Source organism: Trachypithecus francoisi, unplaced genomic scaffold (assembly GCF_009764315.1).
Source record: "Trachypithecus francoisi isolate TF-2019V2 unplaced genomic scaffold, Tfra_2.0 Lachesis_group0, whole genome shotgun sequence".
NCBI lineage: Eukaryota > Metazoa > Chordata > Mammalia > Primates > Cercopithecidae > Trachypithecus > Trachypithecus francoisi.
In genome coordinates this window covers 147,514,504-147,540,266 of record NW_022681453.1, presented here as the reverse complement: position 1 = coordinate 147,540,266, position 25,763 = coordinate 147,514,504, and the positions used below count along the sequence as shown (strand labels likewise).

Genomic DNA, 25,763 nt, shown 5'->3' with positions numbered 1-25,763 from the left:
ATTTGAAGTTAAAAAATTTTGATACAGTTTATTATGCAGAAAGAATATATATGAACAGTTTTAGTAAAATAAAATGTATTTAGATATTTTCAGTGAAAGTTGCTTAGTTTTGTGGAGGGCTGGCAAAAATAAATGCCAGTGACCTCTGACATATTCTTTCAGGGTAATTCTTATGGCCACAGTTCAAAATACATGTAGTCCTAGAATGAAAATGAAAAATACAATTAGGTTGGTTTAATCGTAGAAACAACTACAGGCATTAGACACGAGAATGCTTTTTAAGGTCCCTATATTATAATATCATGATCACAAAACATATTAAAAAGCAAGTGTCTGAGGAGCAGACCCGTGAGGAACCAACTTCCAAGGGCATAAGAATGACTGTTTGCCCTTAAATACATCAAAATAATAGATTTGCACATCTCTAAAGGCCCTTAGAGATCAGCAACTAATACTACCTCATTTTACTTATGTATGTTTTTTCATTCATATACGCATCTTAGAAAACTGGAGGAAAAGAGAAGAAAAACGTTTATATTTTCAATCAATCCCAAAATCTACCATAAGTATTTTGGTACAAATTCCTCCAAGTTGTACATAATTGCTGTTACAATGTGCTCATACCCTGGCTTTTTTCACTGCGTAAAATATTCTGAGTATTTGTGTCATTAAAGGTCCTTAAAAGTATTTAGTTTTTTAGTTTATTTTAATATCTGTTTATTACTCTATTCTAGAGATGTCTCATAATGTATTTAGTAAATCTCATACTCACACATTTAACTTTTGCTGTTTATTTGAATGAAGTTTGCTACATAGAGTGTATATTGCTAGTTACTATAAAGATTGTACATCATTATTTGTCTGCATCTGAAAGAATATAAACATTACATTTTTGACAAATGTTTTTAATTTATTCCTCTAAAAGTTGTACCTAGAGTTCATGAGCACTTGATTCCTTAAATCTTCATCAGCATTGAGCATACATCATTAAAAATGAAAACATTAATATATGATTTAAAAAATGGTATTTTATCCTTTATTTTTTGCTTCTCTTGTGTGTTTTTGGAAATGCTTTCTTAAGTTGAGTGGTTATTTTTATTCCCTCTTTGATAATTATTTGAATTATTTTTCATAATATTTGTACATTTTCATTTAAATATCATTTTTATTAACATAAGAATATTATTCCTTGGTCATATTTGTTGTGTATTTCCTTAATTTATTATTTTCCTTATTTCCCATATTTTCCTTAATTTATTATTTGCTTTTAAATATTTAATATTATGAGGTTTTATGGGGTACAGAAATTTAAACTATTTAAATGTAGTAGTCTGTTACTTTATGATTTTCTTGCTTTGAAAGACCTATTTGTCTAGAGTCCAAGTATGGGTACTCTTTGTTTATTTGTGTTTGCTTAATTGTTCAATATCTCCTTCATTATGCTTCCTTGGGTTTATTCTTTTTTATTTTATTTCTAACTTTATAGCTTTAGCTAATTTAATTTATTAACTTTTCTCTTTTCTTCAATAATTATTTATAGCTATATATTTTAATATCTTTAGTTGCATACCAAGAGTTTTGACATGTAATATTTTATTACATATTTTAAAGTATTTAAAATTTTTTGTTATGGCTTTTTAAAAATAATTGGGTTATTTACATTTCTATATGTATAAAACAATTAAAATATTTACTAACTTCTAATTGAGTCTTGTTTGCTCATATACTAAGGTCTAAATGATAATGATTCTCTGTAATTTGTTGAGATTTGCTTCTTGGCCCACTATTATATCAATTTTGTAAACAATGTTTATTTGAGAAAAATGAGTATTGTCTAATTGTTTGGTAAAAGTTTCGCCGGGCACGGTGGCTCACGCCTGTAATCCCAGCACTTTGGGAGGCCGAGGCAGGCAGATCACCAGGTCAAGAGATTGAGACCATCCTGGCCAACATGGTGAAACCCCTTCTCTACTAAAAATACAAAAATTAGCTGGGCGTGGCGGCACGTGCTTGTAGTCCCAGCTACTCGGGAGACTGAGGCAGGAGAATCGCTTGAACCTGGGAGGCGGAGGTTGCAGTGAGCTGAGATTGTGCCACTGAACTCCAACCTGGTGACAGAAACTCCGTCTCAAAAAAAAAAAAAAAAAAAAAGTTCTAAATAAGACCATTAAATCAAGCGTATTCATTTTGTTGTTTAAATTTTAAATAACTTTACTAATGTTCTGTCTCTTATATCTAGTATAAATGAAGAGATATGAGTAAATTCCCCATTTTTATGATGGGTTTGTCACTCTAATTTTTAACACTTGTCTCTATATTTTGTTTTGTTGTTGTTGCTTTTTGAGACGGAGTTTCGCTCTTGTTGCCCAGGCTGGAATGCAATGGCGTGATCTCGGCTCACCGCAACCTATGCCTCCCAGGTTCAAGCGATTCTCCTGCCTCAGCCTCCCTAGAAGCTGGGATTACAGGTGTGCACCACCATGCCTGGCTAATTTTGTATTTTTAGAAGATGGGGTTTCTCCATTTTGGTTAGGCTGGTCTCGAACTCTTGACCTCGGGTGATCCGCCCACCTCGGCCTCCCAAAGTGCTGGGATTACAGGCATGAGCCACCGTGCCTGGCCACTTGTCTCTATATTTTGAAGTTAATATTACATGCATACAAGCCTAGAATTATTACATCTTGTTTGAATAGAAACTTTATCAACATAGGTACCCATTTTGTTTCTATTTCTATTTTTTGGAGTCTTAATGTCTTCTTTTTTTTATTTTCCTGGTATTAATTTAGCTTCCCTAGCTTTCTTGTGGTATTTATCCATATTCTCTTTCTTTCAATTTTTTGGTCATTAATTTAGGTTTGTCTTTTTAAAGGAGACTACAGACACTCTAAAAATCCAATTTAACTATTCTTTTTTTTTTTTTTTTGAGATGGAGTTTCACTCTTGTTGCCTAGGCTGGAGTGCAATGGGCAATGTCAATGTCAGCTCACCGCAACCTCTGCCTCTCAGGTTCAAGCAATTCTCCTGCCTCAACCTCCCGAGTAGTTGGGATTGCAGGCATGTGCCACCTGCTCGACTAATTTTGTATTTTTAGTAGAAACGGGGTTTCTCCATGTTGGTCAGGCTGGTCTCGAACTCCCGACCTCATCCCAAAGTGCTGGGATTACAGGCATGAACCACTGCACCCAGCCCAATTTAACAATTTCTGTCAACTGGTAATTACAGAAGGTTTACAAAAATGTCATTTTGTCCAATGTTGTTTTGTTATAATGTTGATGGCAAAAATAATTAGTTTTATTCTATATCATTGTGTTTAAATTTGCAGTTTCCAAGAACCTATCGAAGACAGATGTGGTTTGGCTCTGTGTCTCCACCCAAATCTTATCTTGAATTATAATCCCTATGTGTTGAGGCAGGGTCCTGTAATCCCCAAGTGGGGAGGGAGGGCAGTGATTGGATCATGGGGGTGGTTCCCCCCAGGCTGTTCTTATGATAGCCAGTGAGTTCTCAGGACATCTGATGATCTTATATGCATCTAGCATGTCCCGTGCTTGTACTTACTGTTTCCTGCCGTCTTGTGGAAAAGGTCCCTGCTTCCTCTTCACCTTCCACCATAATTGTAAGTTTCCTGAAGCCTCCCTAGCCATGTGTAACTGTAAGTCAATTAAACCTCTTTCCTCTATAAATTACCCAGTTTTGGGTATTTCTTTATAGCAGTGCGAAAATGAAATAATACAATAACATTAAGTGAGGATTAGGAAAAAGGAACATAACCTTGGAGGGCTCATCTAAAGTTCAATAAAATTTGAGAGCAAATAAAATGCTAAACATATCTGTGATTTTATTAGAAAAATAAGCTAATAGCAAATATTTAATTTGTGAATTTAAAAAGAAGCAAAACTAAAACACTAGTCAACAAAAGTATATAAGTTGTGAGAGAGAGATTAGAATTAAAATGTTTTTAAGGTCTCTGTATTGCTCAAGAGATAGAGCTAAATCAAATAATATCTATAGTGTCCAAATTAACAATATATTACCATTTCAATAAAGTATAACAAGCATGTATTAAGTTCACATTATAAGAGATAACTATAAGTCACATTGAATGAGCCATATTTTTCCTATTTTCAGTGACAGTCTGATTTTTCATGAAGGCTAAGGATTTAAACCTGAATCATCATGTTTGTAGAACACTCTAATTTTTGCTTCCTTTGCAATGTGAATACCGAATCCATGATGTCATTTGGGGACTGAGGATGGCCAGAAAGGCACAATTTGCAGTTGATTCAGGTGATTCAAGGAGAAATATTAGCAAAAGTGCAATGGTAATCTCAGAAAATATAATTTTCAGCTAAATAGAGTAAAAATAGACTCACAATGAGGAAAGTTGCTCCAAGCATCAATGCTTTAATTTTAACATCAAGATCAAATGGAAACTGGATCCCAAATTTCTCACCATTGGTTAATATTCCCCTTACAAATCCAGAGTACTGTTTTGAAATCTTTCCAATAACCATTTCCTCATCCAGAGTCAATAACTAAAATGGAAAAATATATAATCTTAAGAGAAAAATCTATGAGATAAAAAGTTATTCCTGTACCAATTGATTAACTAATTATGACCTTTATGAGTTATAATCATGCTGATTGTACCCAAGAATTTACAAAATATGCAACATGGACACATAATAGCCCTGTAAAATGTATAGGCAATTCCTATCTAAAAGTAGATTTTCAAATTGTATACAACTGATTATATCTATTTCTATTCTATGTGTATACACACGTATATACTTAATTCATATAATTTGCTTTAATTTAACATGAGTATGAATTTCATTATAAAATGAAAACCACTAGTTTCTCAGCTCATTACACAACTTCCCAACTCTTTCAGAAGTGCTTTTATTTTCTGGTTGCCTTTACTTTTTCCTCATTTTTTTTTTCTCTGTTACTTATCTAAACCTCCTAGAGCATCATTTCTCATACCAACTCACACTAATTCCTTCAGAATAAGAGATACTCATGTAAACATAAAACAACAAACCTGGGTTGAATCATAGTACTTGCCTTGTAATGAGGGCCATAAGGGAAGGGTAGGGTACTATCATATAGTACAATTGGGAGCTAATAAGCAGACTACACAAATGGTAGGGGCATGGTTTTAGAGTAAGCTGCTTGGGGACAGCATCATTTAAGCTGAGACTTAGAGGACCAGAAGGAATTAGTGACAAGAGAAACAGGAAGACAGACAGCATTCCAGAGAAAGTTAACATGTGGAAAGGCCCCGAGTTAGGAGGGAGCATAGCTGGAGTGAAGTGAGGGAGGGGGCTAATAGCAGAAAATCAGTGAGACCAGAAAGGTTAGCAGGGCTGCTCATACACAGCCTTGTGAGTAATGCTAAGAAATATGGGAAATGAGAAATATCAAAGTGTTTTAAACATGCCCAAAGTTCTTCACCCTTTTCAGAACTCTGAACCCACCATTCCCCCTCATTCTCAACAAAATATCTTATCTCTTATATTACAGAAAAAATAAAAGCCGTGGAACAGGAATTCACACTCAGACACCAGCCCTACAAACAGAACGTATTCATACCAACATTTCCTGCCTCCTTCCTGTTATGGTGAACGGGCCATCTCTATATGAAGCTAATTCTCTACATGTGTCTTAGTCCCATACCAAATAAGAAACCGGGTTCATCAAGTATTCAGCCTCTGTTGTATCTCCATACTTTCTCTCATTGGCTCTGTTTTTTTACAATCAAAGGGATAATGACATACTTTTCAGAAAAATACCTCCCCTTCCACCTGTGCCTTCATCCAGCCAGAAACAGGATTGGGGTATTGCAGAGATATAAGTAATACAAGTACATGGTCAGTTCCTTTCTTAATTTTTTGGTGTATTTCATCATAAAAAAGTTTTGCATTAATTTTAATTAAAAAAAAGTGCTACACATTCATTTATCACTTACCATTAATACTAAGATTTGTGTTGCTCCCTTAAATTTTGTACCTGAGATGAACACCTTAATTGCCTCATTCTATTTCTGGCCCTGTAACTAGCTACTACTTTATCTCTTTCCTCTTATTCATAGCCAAAAATATTAAAAGGATTGTCCACATTCATGCAAAAGATGACTTTCTTACAAAATCATGATTTCCCTTTCTTGCTCCTCTTACTTGGAGCTTACCCAAGAGTGCCAGCTTTAAAATTGTTTTGCTTCAAACAGGAAAAATGGGAAGAGTTTTATATAACTTTGACAAAGTTTTGCAAATATTACAATGAGTAGGATTTGCTGTATTATACTCTGAAATACAAAATAATGCACAAAAAGCATTTTATTATTTGGTGTCAGTAAAAATGGCTTTGGATTCCAGAGTTTTATGCACAGTCTACTCTGTTACTTTGGCTTTTAACTCAAAATAGAGTCCCATGGAGTCATATTATTACTTTCTGAACTAACCATATTATTAACAATTAATTTGTAATGTATTAAGTATATTTTACTTAATCAGTATATGCAGATGCCAGTAAGAATCAGAATCACTAAAATGAATCGACATAATTCTAAGAAAGGAAGGAAAATTAGGTAGTATTTTAGTTAGGCTGTATCCAAATTTCCTACTAGATATTTTAGATATTCAAACAAACAAACATGTTTTAGGTGAAAGTTAGGGAAGTATGGCTTTTTGCACATCTACTATAATGTTAAACCAACACAATATTCTCTATTGCTTAGGAATCTTCAGGTTTAAATAAATATAACAAGTTATTTAATTTTATTAACTATACGAAGTATGTTTAGCAGCTAATTTCCCAAATTATTATCTGGATGTTGGCTGTAATCTGAGAAGTAAATTAGTAAGCACATAGAAAAATTTTAACAAAATATTAAATTTCAAAGTTTTATAAAAAGCAGAAACTGTGTTAATGAACATTAGTATAACACATTATCTATAATTAGTACCAGATTAGGTCATTGTCCATTTAAATAAAGTTTAAATTTCTCTGTCAATATTCTTTGAGATATTAAATAACTAACTTTTGATACCTTTAAAACCTGCCTTATAAGCTACGTAAACTTATAGAACTTTTAAATAAGGACACTGTGAATTAGTAATCCAATTTTTTAAAAAAGTGAATAGTTACAATATTTTCATAATATTCTTTTATTTTTCTTTATTCATATTCACTAATTATATCTATTATAAAAATGTAATAAACTAATTTTAATATGACATCAAAATATTGTTAATTACTTACATTAAAGTTTAGATCCCTGATACAGCTGAAGACCAACCATGGGCCTCTAATTTTCATTATCTCTTCCTTATTCTCATTTTTTATTTTGAACTTTGGCAAGAATGGGTGAAAGTATTGATAAACATACCCAATTGTTTCACCAGGTGGAGCTTCAACTTTTAGCTACAAAAGATTGAAAATATATCATTGATCCGACCAGATATGTTAGACTTGTAAGTAACACTTTATTTAGTTCTGCATGACCTCTTAAATGAGCTTTTTGTATATTTAGACAGAACTTTCTGTATTTAAGGGATGCTTCATGTTTGAGAGTAAACATAGAAGTGAGAAGACCAGGATTTATATGTTAAAGTCCCCTGAGCTAAGACATGACTTCACTGCCTACTAACTGCTTGAAATGTGAACAAATCACTAAAGTCTCTGAAATTTACTTTCCATTTGCAGAAGAGGGATAATAATAATTTCCTTTGTAGGCATGTATGAGAATTACTTTTTAAATTGCAGTGCCCATGAAATACAACATAAACTCTAATCTCATCCAAAACTGCTTATTACTCAATATGCGAAGCAGTTTCATAACTCTTTGCCATGGCAAATCTAAATTTTGTCCCAATTTTTATTTAAAGCTCAGTTCATCAGACTCAACAGAGACTTGTTGAATAAATTATGGCATATCCATGTAATGGGTTATTATGCTGCCATTTAAAGAAACAAAGAAGTTCTAAACATAGATGTAATCCTCAAATTACAGTGTTATGTGCTTAAAAAGTAGAATAATATGCTACTAATTATATTAAAACACACACACATAGCATAAACATGCTATATTTATGTAATACATTATACAAATATTGACAACATAACTGTGTAAGAATACATGAGAAACTTATAATGGTAGTTGTATCTAAAAAGGGATGTAGAAGATATAGGAAGCAAGCATTTGAGAGAAATTGTTTCTCCTGAATATGCTTCCATTATATTCTGTCCTTTTCCATTCTGAAAAGTAGAGAATTCTGACCTTTCCTTTCCCTTTTCCTTTTTTCTTCCTTCCTTCTTTCCTTCCTTCCTTCCTTCCTTCCTTCCTTCCTTCCTTCCTTCCTTCCTTCCTTTCTTTCTTTTCTTTCCTTTCTTCCTTCCTTCCTTCCTTCCTTCCTTCCTTCCTTCCTTCCTTCCTTCCTTCCTTCCTTCCTTCTTTCCTTCCTTCCTTCTTCCTTCCTTCTTTCTTTCTTTCTTTCTTTCTTTCTTTCTTTCTTTCTTTCTTTCTCCTTCTTTCCTCCTTCCTTCCTTTTTTCCTTCCTTTCCTTTCCTTTTTCTTACCATACATAAGTATTACCCATTAAAAGGCAAAGGAAGACTGCTAAGTCAATCTGATGATAATGGTGGTATGGCTTATAAATCCCCCCAAAAACTCTCATGGAAAATGACAGAACAAATATGCTAGCAAAACAAAACAAAACCACTGTCAAATTCTTTAGACAAAATTAAATGACAAAATTAGATGGAAAAACAAAGGCTCAAGCCTCAAAATATAAGTAGATATAGTGAAACACGTGACAAGAATAAAATGCTTCTGAGATTTCCAGAATCCAGACAATAAACACATACATTCATAAATTTATACATACAAATAAAAAGCATACAGATGACAAAGGAAGAAATAAAATCTGTATTTTCGTATCTATAATTGTAGGAAACTTTAGGGAATCCACCAAGAAGCTACTAGAATTTATAAGTAAGTTTTAGCAAGGTCAGACTAAAGTGTAAATATACACAGAGCAATAATTTTCTATATACAATATAGTATATAAAAGCGACAAAAATGTAAAGTTTAAATAAAAAGTACCATTTATAATTGTATATGGAAACATACAATAATTAAATTAATTTGTAATACAATATTTGTAAGACCTAAGTACTGAAAATGACTATTACTGGGAGTTATTAGAGAAGATCTAACTAGAAGGAGAAATAAAACATAGTCATTGAGCAGAAGATTCAATATTAATAAGATATGAGTTCTTTTCAAATTAATCCATTGATTAAATACCCTCAGTATCTCAGCAGGATTTTTGAATATGAGAGGTTTTTTTTTTTTTTTTTGTAAAATTTATATAAAAATGTGAAGGAACTAAGAGAGCCAAAAAAGGTTTGACAAAAGCAAAACAAAATAAAAAGGCTTGTACTACCTGATATTAAGACTTACTCTATAGCTGGTATTATGCCAATATTATATTGTCCTTATGATCTTAGCTCTGCATGTGTATATATATTTGTATGTATACACATAGGTAGAATAATAGAAGAGAGTAGACTCTAGAAATAGGTAAACATATACATTGGCAATTCATTTTCAGAAATGTTGCCAAAACAATCCAGTAGAAAAAGAATAGTCTTTTACAAATAATGGTGTTTAAACAACTAAATATTAAATTGGGAAAAAATGGTTCTCAACACTTTCCTCACATGAATACAAAAATTAACTAAAAATGGAGGTGGATTTAAATATAGAGTTTCTCTAGGAAACATGAGATAGAGTCTTTGCCACTTCGCAATAGGCAAAGATTTCTTAGGTCACAAAAAGCCTTGGATGGATGCTTAGATAGTTTAGAACAGAAAACATCTAAAGATCTTACGACCTTCATTGCCTAGAAAAAATTTGCAATGTTGTACATGATTCTCAGCCTATAGGTACATGGTACAAAAATTCAATGATCTCTCTGACATTTTTCATTCCAGAAAATCCTTTGCAGCCAATCTCAATGTTTATACTTTATCATACAGTCCAGTACCAAGGCTTTTTTGATACGATGGTATAAATATTTACTTACCTTTTGTAGGCAGCATCTACTCCAGCAGCAGCTACATTTCAGAGCCTTATGCAGAGCAAGTACATCTCTACCTACATTATCATAAATTGTAATAGTAAAAGGCCTTGAAAATCCACAAAGGTGTCGAAGGAAGCAATTATTTCTTTCTTCTGCAAAATAAATTATCTGTCCTTGATTGTTCAAGATTTCATATGTTTTACTAGTTTCAAATTTTCTGAGGACTAGAGAATAAAATAATGTATGAATTTGTTAGTAATACTGATATAAGATGTATGTAAACAGGTACCAAATTACCTTCAAATATGGAAATTATATTGGATAGTTGTTACAGGAAGTCAGGGACCCTGAAGGGAAGGACTGGCTGAAGTCATGGCAGAAGAGCATAAATTGTGAAGATTTCATGGACATTTATTAGTTCCCCAAATTAATACTTTTATAATTCCTTATGCCTGTCTTTACTGAAATCTCTAAACATAAATTTTGAAGATTTCATGGACATTTTTCACTTCCCCAATCAATACTCTTGTGATTTCCTATGCCTGTCTTTAATCTCTTAATCCCATCATCTTTGTAAGCTGAGGATGTATGTCACCTCAGAACCCTGTGATGATTGTGTTAACTGCACAAATTGTTTAAACAATATGAAATCTGGGCACCTTGAAAAAACAACAGGATAACAGTGATGTTCAGGGAACAAGGGAGATAACCATTAGGTCTGGCTGCCTGAGAGCCGGGCAGAACAGAGCCATATTTTTCTTCTTTCAAAAGCAAATAGGAGAACTATCACTGAATTATTTTTCTCAGGAAGGAACATCCCTGAGAAAGAGAATGCGTTCCTAGGGTGAGGTCTCTAAAATGGCCGCTCTGGGGACATCTGTCTTTTACAATTGTGGACAAGGGATGAAATAAGCCCCGGTCTCCCGTAGCACTCCCAGGCCTATTAGGACGAGGAAATTCTCACCTAATAAATTTTGGTCAGACCGGTCATCTGCTCTCAAACCCTGTCTCCTGATAAGATGTTATCAATGACAATGCATGCCCGAAACTTCATTAGCAATTATAATTTTGCCCTGTCCTGTGATCTTGCCCTGCCTCCATTTGCCTTGTAATAGTTTATTACCTTGTGAAGCATGTGATCTCCGTGACCCACACACTATTTGTACACTCCCTCCCCTTTTGAAAATCACTAATAAAAACTTTGCCAGCATCATGGAACATGCTGACATGTGATGTCTCCCCCAGATACCCAGCTTTAAAGTTTCTCTCTTTTGTACTCTTTCCCTTTATTTCTCAGACCGGCCGACATTTAGGGAAATAGAAAAGAACCTAAGTGAAATAACGTTGAATTATTGGGGGCGGGTTCCCCCAATAGATAATAAACTGCTTGAATTTAGGTAACTAATTTTCACTGGTATCTTAGTCTTCTTATGAAGAAAAATGAGAGCTAGGCTAAGTACTCTTTGGCTCCATTTACTGCTAAAATTCTATGCATAGCTTTTTGTTATCCTTTTTGAACTTCAAGTAAGTTAACCCATTACAATTACGTTTTATGTTAAATCGTATTCTTCCTTATTACAGAATTTTAAAAAGATTTCATTAGAACTCCATTCTGGAGAGTAGAAATAAAAAAATTGTACTTACACTGAATTGAAAGAAGTAGGAAATACTCTCATATATTATTTATATAAGGTAATAATCAAATTTACCCTTTTTGCAAGCAAATAAGAATATTGTTATCTTTTGTTTTAATAATTTTACTTCTGTTATTATGCAAACAAAACAATCCTAAAACTTAAAAAAGAAAGTTTTAGGCATCAAATGTTCACTACTGCACTATTTAGAACAGAAAAAAACAAAGTGAAAACAAAGAAAGTGTCCAATAAGAGGCAATACTTATTATCCCCTATTGAGGATTACTATGTAGCTCTTTAAAATGTTGGGTTTTTATAATAAAGAAAAAACAATTTTAAGTGACTAAGAAAAATAGTGTGGACAATAATTAAAAGTGATTTTTTAAAAACTCTAACAAAATAATTTTAAAACCTCTTCAGAGGAAATATATCAGTAGTTGTGCATGGATGATTTTTTTTCTCTCACTGTTATTTTTGAAATGAGTATACACTTAACAAGTACATGTTACTCTAACATACATTAAACATTCTGGTGGGTTTTTTTTGTTTGTTTGTTTGTTTGAGATGAAGTCTTGCTCTGTTGACCAGGCTGGAGTACAGTGGCACAATCTCAGCTCACTGCAACCTTCGTCTCCCAGGTTCAAGTGATTCTCCTGCCTCAGCCTCCCGAGTAGCTAAGACTACAGGTGCATGCCACCACATGCAGCTAATCTTTTTGTATTTTTAGTAGAGATGTGGTTGCATCATATTGGCCAGGCTGGTCTTGAACTCCTGACCTCATGATCTGTCCACCTCAGCCTCCCAAAGTGCTGGGATTACAAGCATGAGCCTGTGCCCAGCCTAAACATCCTATTTTAAGGCTAAACTTTGAAACAGGTTGAGTATAGAATTTCTTTATTTTTAATGATTCTGCAGGCATTAAACGTAATTGTTTCTATCCCATGCCAACATATATAAAAGGTACATATTTCCATTTGATATTGATGACTAGATCATGATTCATAACTCATTAAAATAATATTTTCTGCTTTAAAAATCAATTTTTAAGTAGAAATTACATATGTATGGCACAAATTTTAAAAATGCAAAAGGAGTATAACATTAGAAATAATTTCTTCTTCCAGCCCTGCCCTCTCCCATCCTCTTGCAATTTCATATGCATCCTTTCAGAGATACACAAAGAATATAAAAAAACTACACATATTGTAAACACACATGCACACACACACACACACACACACACGCACACTCCTAACTATATGCTCTACTGTGTAATTGTTGTTTATACTTAGCAGTATACTCTGAAAATATTCCCGGCATATCTGTAGAGCTGTCTAATTCTTTTAAATAACTCACGGTGTTAAGTTACATGAAAGTGTCTTCATTTAGAGTGGTAGTTCTTTTTTTTTTTTTTTTTGGGACGGAGTCTTGCTCTTTCGCCCGGGCTGGAGTGCAGTGGCTGGATCTCAGCTCACTGCAAGCTCCGCCTCCCGGGTTTACGCCATTCTCCTGCCTCAGCCTCCCGAGTAGCTGGGACTACAGGCGCCCGCCACCTCGCCCGGCTAGTTTTTTTTTTTTTGTATTTTTAGTAGAGACGGGGTTTCACCGTGTTAGCCAGGATGGTCTCGATCTCCTGACCTCGTGATCTGCCCGTCTCGGCCTCCCAAAGTGCTGGGATTACAGGCTTGAGCCACCGCGCCCGGCCAGAGTGGTAGTTCTTAAGCCTGCATCAAGGTCACCTGGAGGGCTTTATAAAGCAAATTATTGACCCCAAACTGGATTTTCTGAATCAACAATGGGTCTGTCATGGAGCTTGAGAACTTGCATGTCTAACGTGTTCCCAGGTGATGTTGATGCTGCTGTTCTAGGGATCATACCTGGAGAGTCACTGGTTTGGAGAAATTGTTCCCTATTCAAGGATGTTTAGATTCCCAATATTTTTGCTATTTTTGTGACTTAAATTGTGAGTTACTGTGGGTATTTCTCTCCTTTGAATTTCTACAATTAGTTTTGACCTGTCCCATTATTTTTATGACTCTATACTATATATTTAAGTATTGTCTTAGTTTATTTTGTGTCACTACAGCAGAATATCACACACTGAATAATTTATTTAAAAACTGGATTTATTTCTCACAGTTCTAGAGGCTTGGAAGTCCAAGGCTGAGGGGCTGGCGTCTGGTAAGGGACTTCTTACTGCATCATGTTAAATATGAATTCCAAATTTCTCTTCAAAGAATTAATATGTCAGTATGTTCAATTCTTTGCCTTCCACTTTTAAACTTAACTTCTTCATAAAGCAACCTTTTCTGATTACCTGCTCCACTCTGACTCATTCTCCATCTTGACTCATTGCGATTATCTACTCCACCCTGACTCATTTCATAACCATTTTTCCCGCCAAACCACTCACCACGTCACTCTCTTTAAATTAGTCAATCAGAATTAGTTTAGCCTGTGTGTTCTAAACCTAGCCAATAGAGGAATGATACAGCAGTAGGGACCACATGTGTCAGGAATAAGAACCGCTTTCCCTCCCTTGTCCAAATGTGCACTCACCATTGCTCCATCTGTAAGGGCACACCCTTCTATAGAAGTAGCTTGCCTTGTTGAGAATTACAAAGAAAATTTTATATTTGAGTGCTATTTCTTTTGAGGCACCAAAACTTTATTTATAACAATCATAATATGATGGAAGGCATCATCTGGTGAGTGAACATATAAGAGAAGGAAGGGGTCCAAACTCATCCTTTTATCAGGAATCCACTCCTTCAATAACAAACATGCTCCTGCCACAATGGCAACAATCTATGCCTGTAGGAAGAACCCTCATGGCCTAATCACTTCTTAAAGGTCCCACATCACAGCACTATTGCATTGAAAATTCAGTTTTCAGCACATGAAGTTTGGGGGATCCATTCAAACCACAGCATTCCACCTCTGGCCACCGAAATTTACATTCTTCTCACATGTGAAATACATTCATTCCACTCCAATAGCCTCAAAGTCTTAACTCACTCAAGCATCAACTTACAAGGTCAACGTCCAGGGTCTCATCTGAATCAGACATTGGTGAGACTCCAGGCACAATTTGTCCCAAGGCAAATTCCTTTCCAGCTACTAGCCTATGAAATGAAGTTATCTACTTCCAAAAAAATATGGTGGAATAGGCATAGGACAAAAATTTCCCTTTCAAAAGGAAGAAATAGGCAAGAAAAAAAGGGGTTAACTGGTCCCAAGTAAGTCCTAAGTCCAATAGGAAAAATAACATTAAGTCTTAAAGCAGGAGAATAATCTCCTTTGATTCTATGTCTTGCAGTCTGGGCATACTCGGAGTGGGGAGGTTTGATCCTTAAGGTCTCAGGCAACCCTATCCCTATGGCTTTACTGGTTTCAGTCCATGCAGTAGCTCTCATGAGTTGCATTCTGAAGCCTGCACCTTTCTCAGGCTGGAGTTGCTTGCTAGTGAACCTACAGTTATGTGGTCTCCGAAGCTGACCACTTTGACCACTCCATTGGGCATTGCCCTAGTGCAGGCTTTCTGTATTGACTTTGCTCCTGTGACAAGTCTTTCCCTGGGCCCCCAGGTTGTCTATGACATCCTTTGAAATCTACATGGAGGCTTCCATGGCCCCACAGCTCATTCACTCTGCACATCTGAAGACTAAGCACCATTTGGATGTCACCAATGCTTACCACTTGTGACCTCTGGAGTTGCAGCATGAGTTGCACTTGGGCCTGCTTGAGCCATGGCTGAGGTGGCCAAGGAGTACTTCGGTGAGGTATCGGGACTAGAGAACTATTATAAATAAATTTTCGGTGCCACAAATGAAATAGCACTCCAACATAAATTTAATTTTCTCAGCAAGGCAATTTTACTTCTATAAAAGGGTATGACTCGTGGATAGAGCAATGGCAAGAGCACACCTGAAGAAGGGAGAGGAAGGGGCTCTTATTCCTGATGCAGATAGCCCCTACTGCTGTGTCATTCCCACAGTCTAAGCTAATTCTGATTGGCTATTTTAAAGAGAGCAGGGGTATTAGCCGGAGTGGTGGGGTGAGTAGTTTGTTGGGAAAGACAGTTACAAAACAGGTGACTCAGGATGATTCAGGTCAGAGCAGGTGAGCAGGGGTGACTCAGGATGGAACAGGTAACCAGGGGAACAGATGTGAACTACTGATTAGAACTGGCAGGAAAGTTGTTTACTGAAACTAGAGGCAAGAGGGCGAAGAGAATCAGGAAGTTAAACTTTAAAATGGAGAACAAAGAATAAGAGAGCTGAACATACTAACATACTGATTCTTTGAAGAGAAACATGGAGTTCACTATATTTAACAGAACTAAGACAGCCCTGAGCACTGAGCTTGTGGAATGTTGTTTGGATCCATCTTCCAAAAACATTTGGTGCTCCTGGAACTCTGGGCCTGTGATGGGAGGGGAAACCTCAAAGCTCTCTGAAATGCCTTCGAGGCCATTCTCCCATTGTCTTGATGAATAGTACCTGGCTCCCTTCTATTTTTACTAATCTCCTTAGCAAACCACTGCTTGGCTACACTTTTGGTTTGCTCTCCTAAGCATACCTTTTTACTCTTTATATGGGTACTCTGTGAAATCTCCATAGTGTTCCATTCTGTTTCTCTTTTAATTATAAATTCCATTTTAAGTCATTTCTATCCTCTTGCATCTTACTGAAAGTGGTGAAAACTAATCATGCAGCTCCTTCAATATTTTGCATAGAAATTTCTTCTGCTAGATATCCTCATTCATTATGCTTAAATTCTGCCTTCCCTAAAGCTCAAGGGCATGGACATAACTCTGCCAAGTTCTCAGCAATTGTATAATAAGTATGGCCTTCACCCCAGTTTGCAACACCTTGTTTTTCATTTCTATCTACGACTCATCAGAATTGCCTTTGCTGTGTATCTTTCTACCAATGCTCTGATCATAGTCACTTAAGTAATTTCTCAGAAGTCTCAGACTTCCTTATAGCTATTCTCTTCTGGGTCCTCACCAGAATCACCCTTAATTTTCCACTGATGGCAATCTAGGCTTTTTCTAGCTTCCTTCTCCAAACTCTTCCAGCCTCTACCCATGACCCAGTTCCAAAGCTGCTTCCACATTTTCAGGTATCAGTTTTCTATCTTAGTCTGTTTGGTATTTCAATAAAATAATACCACAGACTGGGTAATATATAAAGAAGAGAGATTTATTTCTAAAGTTCTGGAGGTGGTGAAGTCCAAGAAGGTGGGGCTGGCACCTGGTGGGAGCCTTCTTGCTCCATTATATGGTAGTGGAAGGCATCACATGCTAAGAATGTGTAAGAGAGGAGGGGAGGAAGGAGATCAGATGCATCCTTTAATCAGGAATCCACTCCCACAGTAACTAACCCACTCCTGAGATAAAGGCATTAATTCATACATAAGGGCAGAGCCCTCATGACCTAATCACCTCTTAAAGGTTCAACCTGTCAACACCGTTACGTTGATGGTTAAGTTTCCAGCACATGAACTTTGGCGAACACATTGAAACCACAGCAAATATATTAATTCCTCACACTTCAGAGGAAGTTCTTCAGTGCAAGCCTGGATCTGACTCTTCCTTGATTCTCTCAAAATGAATATCATATGCCTTGTTTGTTGTAATTACATATGGTGTTTCTGTAGTAAATGATCTTGCATAAATTAAAGCAATTTAGTATAATTCAGCAAGAAAAAAAAAAAAAAACAAAGAAAGCATTCTTTTATAATATGCCAAAACGGGAAAGCTTTCATGAGTTAAACAAATTATCAATGCCCGTGTTAGTTTTAGAATCGCTAACACATAAGAAAGGCAATGATAGTACTATTTTTTTTTTAACTAGACACTCATTTCCATGCATTTTAGTTTCATCCACATAAAAGAAATACTCATACTAAGTTGAGATAAAGGTAAACAGTTAAATTCTAAAGGACAGTTTAATTTTTCAGACTTGGGAGCACAATTGGACTATCCCGAAACTTACCTGCATTCTGCTTCTATTAACAAAATTTCTGAAGAATTTAGAATTATTGTTTCTCTAAAATATCTGTATTTGAGGAAATCAGGGTGGGAAATCCATTTCAGGAGTTATACCTATGTTTAGCATACTAAAAAGGCAGGAATGATCCTGAAAGGATCTACTTTAAGAGAAAGTAAAGGATAAGAAAAAAAAGTATTTTTTTTCCTGTCGCATGAGAAGACTATTGCTGCATTTACCTTCTCATTATCTAACGACCTTCTATACACTCTCTTCATGTTTGCAAGGTTTAGTTTCCTTAAGAAACACTTTAATTTATAGGGGTTGATTTAACTACAACAAAATAAGTTATATCTTAAAGAATTAATATATCAGTGTATTTGGTACATACCTCCCAGAGGATCAAAATATTGACACACTGTTAACTGATTTGTCTATTAGAGTAAAAATAAAGAAGGTGGTTATGAAGTACTCAGACTATATTTAAAGCACATATCAACAGATAACTTATTATTTACATTTAGGATATTTAAAGTAATTGATCCATTGTCAACATCTCTGATTTTTTCTGTCACTTGTCTTGTATATCATAGTAATCTAAAATTAAATTTTATTTTACTTCACCATGGAACAGGCAAATGAAAAATTATTATTACAGTCTATAAGGTGTTTCGTCTTGTCTCAATTGTTAACATACTCAATAATTTGGTTAACAAAAATTTAAAATACATACTATAAATATTTTTGAATTTCAGACAATATCTACACTATCATTTGAATATTTTAATATAGTTTTTACCCAAATGTTAAAAGGTTTTATTATATTTATGTCATAATTTATGACAAGTTTATAATTAAGCACTGAAAATGTAAACAACCTTTTCAAGAAGTTACATATATACTATTTTATTTTTAAAATATTACAAAATAAAATGTGGCCAACGATTACAGAGAACTAAATTGTCAAAGTTAATTATTCAAGAGACAATATCACAGGAAATTAAATCAGAATTGACATCATAAACTTTAATTTAATTGTATTCAATCTAGTACAGAATAAGAGACATTTTCCTAGTATTAATGTTGATATTTTACATTTTCATCTCAGGCTTCTAATGCACAAGCAATAGATGAAGTGAGGATTCTCGAGGTTAGTATAAGTTACATTCTCAAAATACAATTTGCTATTTTAAAAGTAGGCATTTATTTTTTTATTTATTTTTATTTACTTTATTTTATATTTTGAGGTGGAGTCTCGCTCTGTCACCCAGGCTGGAGTACAATGGCACGATCTCGGCTCACTGCAACCTCTGTCTCCTGGGTTCACCCCATTCTCCTGCCTCAGCCTCCCGAGTATCTGGGACTACAGGCGCCCACGACCATGCCCGTCTAATTTTTTATATTTTTAGTAAAGATGGGGTTTCACCATCGTGTTAGTCAGGATGGTCTCAATCTCCTGACCTTGTGATCCACCTGTCTCAGCCTCCCAAAGTGCTAGGATTACAGGCATGAGCCACCCCATCTGGCCAAAAGTAGGTATTTATTTTTAAATGAGATTCCTAGGAAATAAATTTTTAAGTAACAGTATTATAATATGTAAAGTGTAAGTTTACTATCTCAATCAAAAATAAAAATTTAAATGTAAATAAAATACAAAAATCTTAGTGTTAAGGTCATAGTATTTTAATCCATAGTCAAAAATGTTTATAACAAATTATATTCTGGAACGATCTAAATTCATGTTATTGTGGATCAAGTAAGTTGAGAAACACATTGCCATACCTGATACAAATACTCCAATCCAGGTGGACAGCTGGTTATTGTCTCTGGTGTAGACATCCACGGTCGTAGGTCATAAATAGCCATAATCTGGATTATGTAAGTGCTTTAGAGTATGACAAATTGAAAATATTTAGCCTTTTATATTTAACATCTAACATTATCAAAACATATTAACCTGGTTAGAGACAGGAATATACAACTACAGTTTTAGCTTTTCTACATTTAATGGTGTAAACATGATTCATCTCTTATTTTGTAAATTGTTTTTAATATATGTGGTTTTATATATGAAGTCCGTCTCTTATCAAGTACCAAAAAGGAATTTTAGGAGTACAAGTGCCAGTTAATACAGTCATGATAAACTGAGTGCAAATTGATATTCCCATGTGACTTTAATCTATTTAAACAAAATTAAATCTTTATGTTTCAGAATCATTTTAAAATGGCTGGATTTTACCCACACCAATCTTGAAGAATGAGCATTGGTGAACATGGAAACATTTTGTCCCGAGTAAAGACAAGATAAATCATCTTAAAATGAGGTTTGAGTAGATCTCTGTCTCCAGCACCACGATTCTAACAAAATTAGAAAGAAGCTCTATGGAGCCAAATTTTCTAATTGACCCTAATTAGGATTTTGTTATTCTCTGTGTTTTCCTTAGGTTGCTCAGAATAAAACTTATAAAATAAAATCCATCTACAAACCCTGTTTCCAGCTCAAAATTTAAGGGGAGGATTTTAACAATGCCTATAAATACATTGAAAATATTGCAGAACTTATGTTATTTTGTGGCAAATATTGTATGAGCTACTCTCAAATAGATACAAGAAAAAAAAATTGAACTTTTAACTAAGAGGCCACAACATGTAGACAAGAGACAAATATAAATAATGACAAAGAGGAAAACATACTTTTGAAAAATGTTTACTGCCAAAAACAAGAGTAAATTTTAAATAGCAGGTTTGCATTCCAAAGATATTGACTATGAAATAAGAGTTGAGGTAAAGAGAAGTAAAGAAAGAATCCTAGCAAAAGAGAGGATGATACAAACTTAAGAGTTACTATTGTATTATTTTAGATGGGTCAGATAGCAACTGTATGTTTAAATTTATGAGAAACTGCTAAATGTTTTCCAAAGTGGCTACTTCATTTTACAGGTTCTAATGTTCAAAAGGAAAGCTGAGTGACTTTAGTTAGCAACATGTGTTGTATATTTCAAAGTAGTTAGAAGAGAGGATTTGAAATATTTTCCACATAAAGAAATGATAAATATTCAGGGTGATGGATAATTCCAAATACCCTGAACTTTATCATTACACATTCTCCATATTTAACAAATACTCACATGTACCACCTAAATATGTAACATATTAAGTATCAATTTAAAAAATCAGCACAAATGTATTTCTTTACAATTTCTGGTGGTCAGAAGTCTGCAATGGGTCCTCATGGTTGCCTTTGTGCTGGAAGCTGTAGGAATTATATTTTTCTTTCTCTTTTCTAGTTTTACCTTCTGATCTTGTATTCTCTCAGTAGGAGCCTTGTAATGACATTTGATCCACTCAGATAACACAGGATAATTTGCCCTGTGTTAAAAGATCTTAAGATCCTTAATGTAATTATGTTTGAAAAATACCTTTTTTCATCTAGGTAATATATCTATTGGCTCTCTGGATTATGATGTAGGTATGTTGGGGAACCATTGTTTCATCTACAATAGTTCTCTCTCGGGTTCCCCAAAGGAATAGTCATCCCACATGCAAAGTATACAAACCCCATATCAAATCTCCAGAATCTCAACACTTTCCAGTATCTACTGAAGTCCAAAATCTCAAATAAACCTCATCAGCTTAAACATCCAAAATCTCACCATGTAAATCTTGTGTCAGTTGTGACTGTGGGTATGATCCATTATGGGTAAAAATTTCTCTTCATACTTTGACTTGTAAAACAAGAAAACATGTTACTCTTTTCATAACACACTGGTAGGACAGGCATAGTTTCCCTGTTAGAGGTATTTCTGTTCAAAAAGGGAGAATATAGAATGAAAAAAGGAATCATTAACCCAAATAATTTTGAAATCCAGTATGTGAGGTTCTATTAGGTTTTGAGGACTGGAAATAATCCTCTGTGGCTGTCAGTGTCACCTTCTGGCTTCAGGATTCTGCCCTCTTGTCCTGCAGCTCTGCTCTCAGAATGATTCTTCATTTTTCTTAAGGGGAAGCATGTGCTTTCAGCTGAGTAATATTATTAGGCAGTTTTCATTTGCAATTCTAGTGAATTTATTTTATTTCTTCCTTTCCCTGTCATTTGCTCCTCCATTGATATTTCCTTCATAATGCCAACTCCCTTTCTGGTTTCTGCTTAGATCCAAAAGTCACACACCTAAACTCTTCAAAGAGTCCTTTGAGTGATTGAATACTCTGAAATGTTGCTACTTCAGAAGCACTAGCAGAAGATTGTCCAGCCACTCCCTTTGCCTTCTCTCCAGAGCACAGTTTCCTGACATTGAATGTGCTTATTTTAGTGTCTTATGCAATCTGGATGAGATGAAAATCTTCTAAATCATCAAGTCCTGATTCCTTTTTGCTTAAAATTCCCTCAAGATTTTTTTTTCTCTCTCTCTTCTTTTTTTATCCCCCACATTGTGCTATAAGCAACAGGAAGAAACCACAATTTCAACACTTTGCTTCGAATTTCAACTAAAAATCAAATTTATCTTTCAAAATAATATTATGACACAGTTCAGCTAAGCATTCTATCATTATATAAGAAGAATACAGTTTTTTCATGTTTCCTGTAACTTCCTTCTGATCTTTCAGATACAGTACTGTTGATAAATATATTTCCACTAACAGTCTTGTAAAGTAATCCAGGAATATTCCATTATGCTCCTCAAAGTTCTTCCAGCTTTAACCCATTACACAATTACAAAGCGACTTATGTATTTTTAGGTACTTGCTACAGCAAACAATGTCCCACTTCCAAGTACCAACACCTGTATTCATTTCCTATTGCTGCTATAACACATCACTACACTACATACTTAGTGGCTTAAAACAACACATGTATGATATTATAGTTATGAAGTTAAGAAATCGAAATTGAATTGGCAGGACTCTGTTCTTTGTAGGGCCTCTAAGGAGAGAAAAAATATGTTTTGTTGCGGGTTTTGTTTTGTTTTGTTTTGTGGCCTTATTCATCTTCCAGAGACTGCCTGTATCCCTTGGTTTGTGGTCCCCTTCCTCCATCTTCACAGTCAGCAGCATAGCGTCTCCTTCCCTCTTTTACTTTCTGCCTTCATCCTATAAGGACACCTGTGACTATATCAAGGCCTCATAGATAATACAAGATATTTTCTCCATATTAGGAGCCTTAACTTAATCACACATGCACAGTAACTTTTGCCATTTAGGACAAAGTAATTACAGCTTTGGGGGATTGCGATATGCACATCATTGGGGAACATTATTCTATCAGTCACATCTTGGCTACTGTGACTTCAAGGTAGTTGATTTTCAAGGCTTCTGTAATGCTGAGGAGAAGGTGATGGAAATAAGGTAAATCAAAATGTCACAAAGCTCACTCTTCTTACTGAGATTTTCCCATTTTTCTTGAATAAATCTTCTTCAGATTGTTGCAAGCCTTTGGTTAATTTTCCAAGTTCTGAAAATTGATGTTGACAAGTTTTACCAGTGTTCTGATTGCTTTTATTGAGGAGCAGATTTTCAGACACCCTCACTCTAAATTTGTGTAAAATAATCAACATATATAGGGAGACTATTACTAGGAAACAAATCAAAATATAGCATCTGTGTACACTGGTTAATATGCAAATATATAAACGACAAATACACTTCTAAAAAATTCCAATTACCCACTTATTAATTTTTCTATATTTTCAATAAATGTATTGGTTTTATACAGTATAATATTGTATATATATATACCATTGTATATGTACATATAAATGTATGTGTTTTTAATGTTTGCTAAGTAACGCTGTATTGATTTTTTTTAATACTCATAACCAAGCAAAAAGATATAAAGCAATCATGCTGAAAAAATTGGTTATCTTTCAAATGTTTTCTCAAAGAATCTCAACTTTAAATTGTTGCTCTAGTATTGATTATCTGTAGTTTAATAAAGCAATATATTGCTGCTGGTGAACATTAAATACAAACAATTTTTAAACATTGTCATGATTTAAATACTTTCTATGTCACGGATCTTCAAACAACAGTGATGATCACATAATTATATAAAATGGATAATTTACATGAATCCTTAGAGAGAATAGGTATATTGTATTATGCTTTAGCCAAATTATAGGTTTGTTAATTCTAGAAAAAAATTCTGGCTGAATTCATGAAATCTCATACATACAAACAAGATTTGTAGTTGGTTCAGTGTGGGACCTTATAGATTATTCCTAGTTCAACTCTCATCTCAGTTTAATAGGTCAAAAACATAACCCTTAGATATATTGTGTGGTCACTTAGATTTATTAATGGAAGAGCTAAAAAGAGAACTCAGATATCCCGAAGAGAAACAGCAGAAGCAGCTGTGATGGGTCATGGAAGAAGAGTGGGGAGTATAGATGGAGAAAATGTATCAAGGCAGGAAAAAAGAGGCCTGTACATATATATTTTACACAAATGTTTAATCATAAATCAGAAGAAAGATGGGGTTGAAGGCCTTTTTACTATGCATCTATGTTGTTTATTTCTGTGTTCCCTAGATACAAACATAAATGTCTGCTTCCTACTTTGTATACCGAAGATCTATGTGGGTGTCTCATATTTATAGTACACTAAACCCAGAAACCTAGGCATATTCTACAAAAAGAGAGCAGGATTTTATCTCATATTAGATCAGCAGCAATGAAGCATCAGAAAGGTTATAGATTCTTTAGCCTAAAGACTACTATTTCTTGGTGCGGGTTATATAAAATCTCAATTAGATCAGCAATGAAAAGGACTATAGACATAAACACAGGGTAGTTGTCAGTTATGGACATCAACATTTGAAACAGAATAGTTTCTGGAAACTACATGTGGAATTGGGTACCTGACAGGTAAGTTGAAACGCTTTGGTCCTCTGCCTGGCCCACAACCCACTGTCTCTCAAAGTTGCTGTTAGGAAGAGTCTAAGATGGGCCGATCCAAGCAACCACAATAAACATTCCATTCAGAATTTTGAAGGTAATTAGTTCTATGAATACTTGCATGTGTTTTTAAGTCATTTGCTTCTGAAAGTAGTGAATGGGTGGGACAACACAATTGGTAGGTCAGTGCAAATGCGGACCTTTGGGCCAAATCAGGCCAGAACAGGTGAGGGCTTAGCCAGAAAAATAGTTTTGTGTCTTTGTTTTTAATTTGAGGGACATTAGCTGAGCTGCACTTTCAGTGTCCTACCTTTGTTCATTCTTGTCTGTCTTTTAAGACATCTACAGTATCATGTATTTATCTTATTTGCCTGGCCCCAGCAGGCAGTTGAGTCATGAGCCCTGGCTAACAGATTCAGTTCTGGTCAATATGAGTCATAAAACAAAGCTCTCAGAGACATACAAGTGCACAGATATAAGATACTGTCTTTAATCTTCTATTGGCATCAGGGTTACCTTGTTCTACCCATTCTGGCTGACACCTCCATAAGGAGTTTCTCTGAGAGAATCTCATTCACATCATTCATGCCTAGAAGTCAGAGTGTGATCCGGCATGAGTAATATTAAACAAGAAAACCAATAGGAATCTGTAGGAATTGCTTGAGAATTCAAGTGTCCAGGGTGATATTTTAGATTTTGAGTCACAGATTAGAAAACTGGCCAATGAACGTAGCTGATCCAAATCCCACACAAAGTGTTTTTGTGTTTTTTTTCTTTATTTCTTATTTATATAAATTGTGACTCCTTTTTCTCCACCCACCCAGCCTGCAGGAGGCTGAAATTCCTGGTAAATAGAGAGGACAGGGACAGCAACCTAAGTGAAGACTACTATGACTGGTGTTATCACAGTCATCAGAAAATAAACTTTCATCATTCCAGTTTCCGGGTTTCCCATTGATGGAACTGGTTATACATGGTTCCGCTTAGCAGACCAAGTTGGAACAGCTATGCACTGCATAATTTATTAGCTACACTGGTTCTGACTTGAGCCAGCAAGAGAAAAAAGAAGACTGAGATTCTTAGTGAGCAAGCCTGTCAATGCACTTGACATGTTTCAAATTATTTATTCTCTTTCTTCATTTGTAGAACAAATTT

The 25,763-nt window shown here is 34.8% G+C and overlaps 1 protein-coding gene across 2 annotated transcripts; it reads right to left on the bottom strand.

The window, feature by feature from the left end:
• On the bottom strand, window positions 1-24,660 carry LOC117077498 (phospholipid scramblase 1-like). 2 transcript variants are annotated; one of them, XM_033201203.1, is made up of 7 exons: window positions 24,572-24,660; window positions 19,501-19,603; window positions 18,110-18,152; window positions 10,092-10,312; window positions 7,264-7,425; window positions 4,374-4,535; window positions 1-200 (listed from the first exon to the last, which is right to left on the bottom strand). In XM_033201203.1, exons 2-7 carry the CDS (start codon window positions 19,582-19,584, stop codon window positions 171-173), a joined length of 702 nt encoding a protein of 233 aa, XP_033057094.1. In that variant the 5' UTR covers window positions 19,585-19,603; window positions 24,572-24,660; the 3' UTR covers window positions 1-170. The 2 variants fall into 2 exon arrangements, with proteins under 2 accessions (XP_033057094.1, XP_033057099.1); XM_033201208.1 differs by having other exon boundaries at window positions 10,092-10,162.
• Window positions 24,661-25,763: the final 1,103 nt, after the last annotated feature.

Coding starts and splice junctions, on each gene's coding strand:
- LOC117077498 (XM_033201203.1), bottom strand. CDS start 19,584: ATGGCTATTTATGACCTACGACCGTGGATGTCTACACCAGAGACAATA. Junction 10,313..18,109: donor ATATTTTGATCCTCTGGGAG/GTATGTACCAAA, acceptor TTTATTCTCTAG/TCCTCAGAAAATTTGAAACT. Junction 7,426..10,091: donor GTAGATGCTGCCTACAAAAG/GTAAGTAAATAT, acceptor AATCTTTTGTAG/CTAAAAGTTGAAGCTCCACC.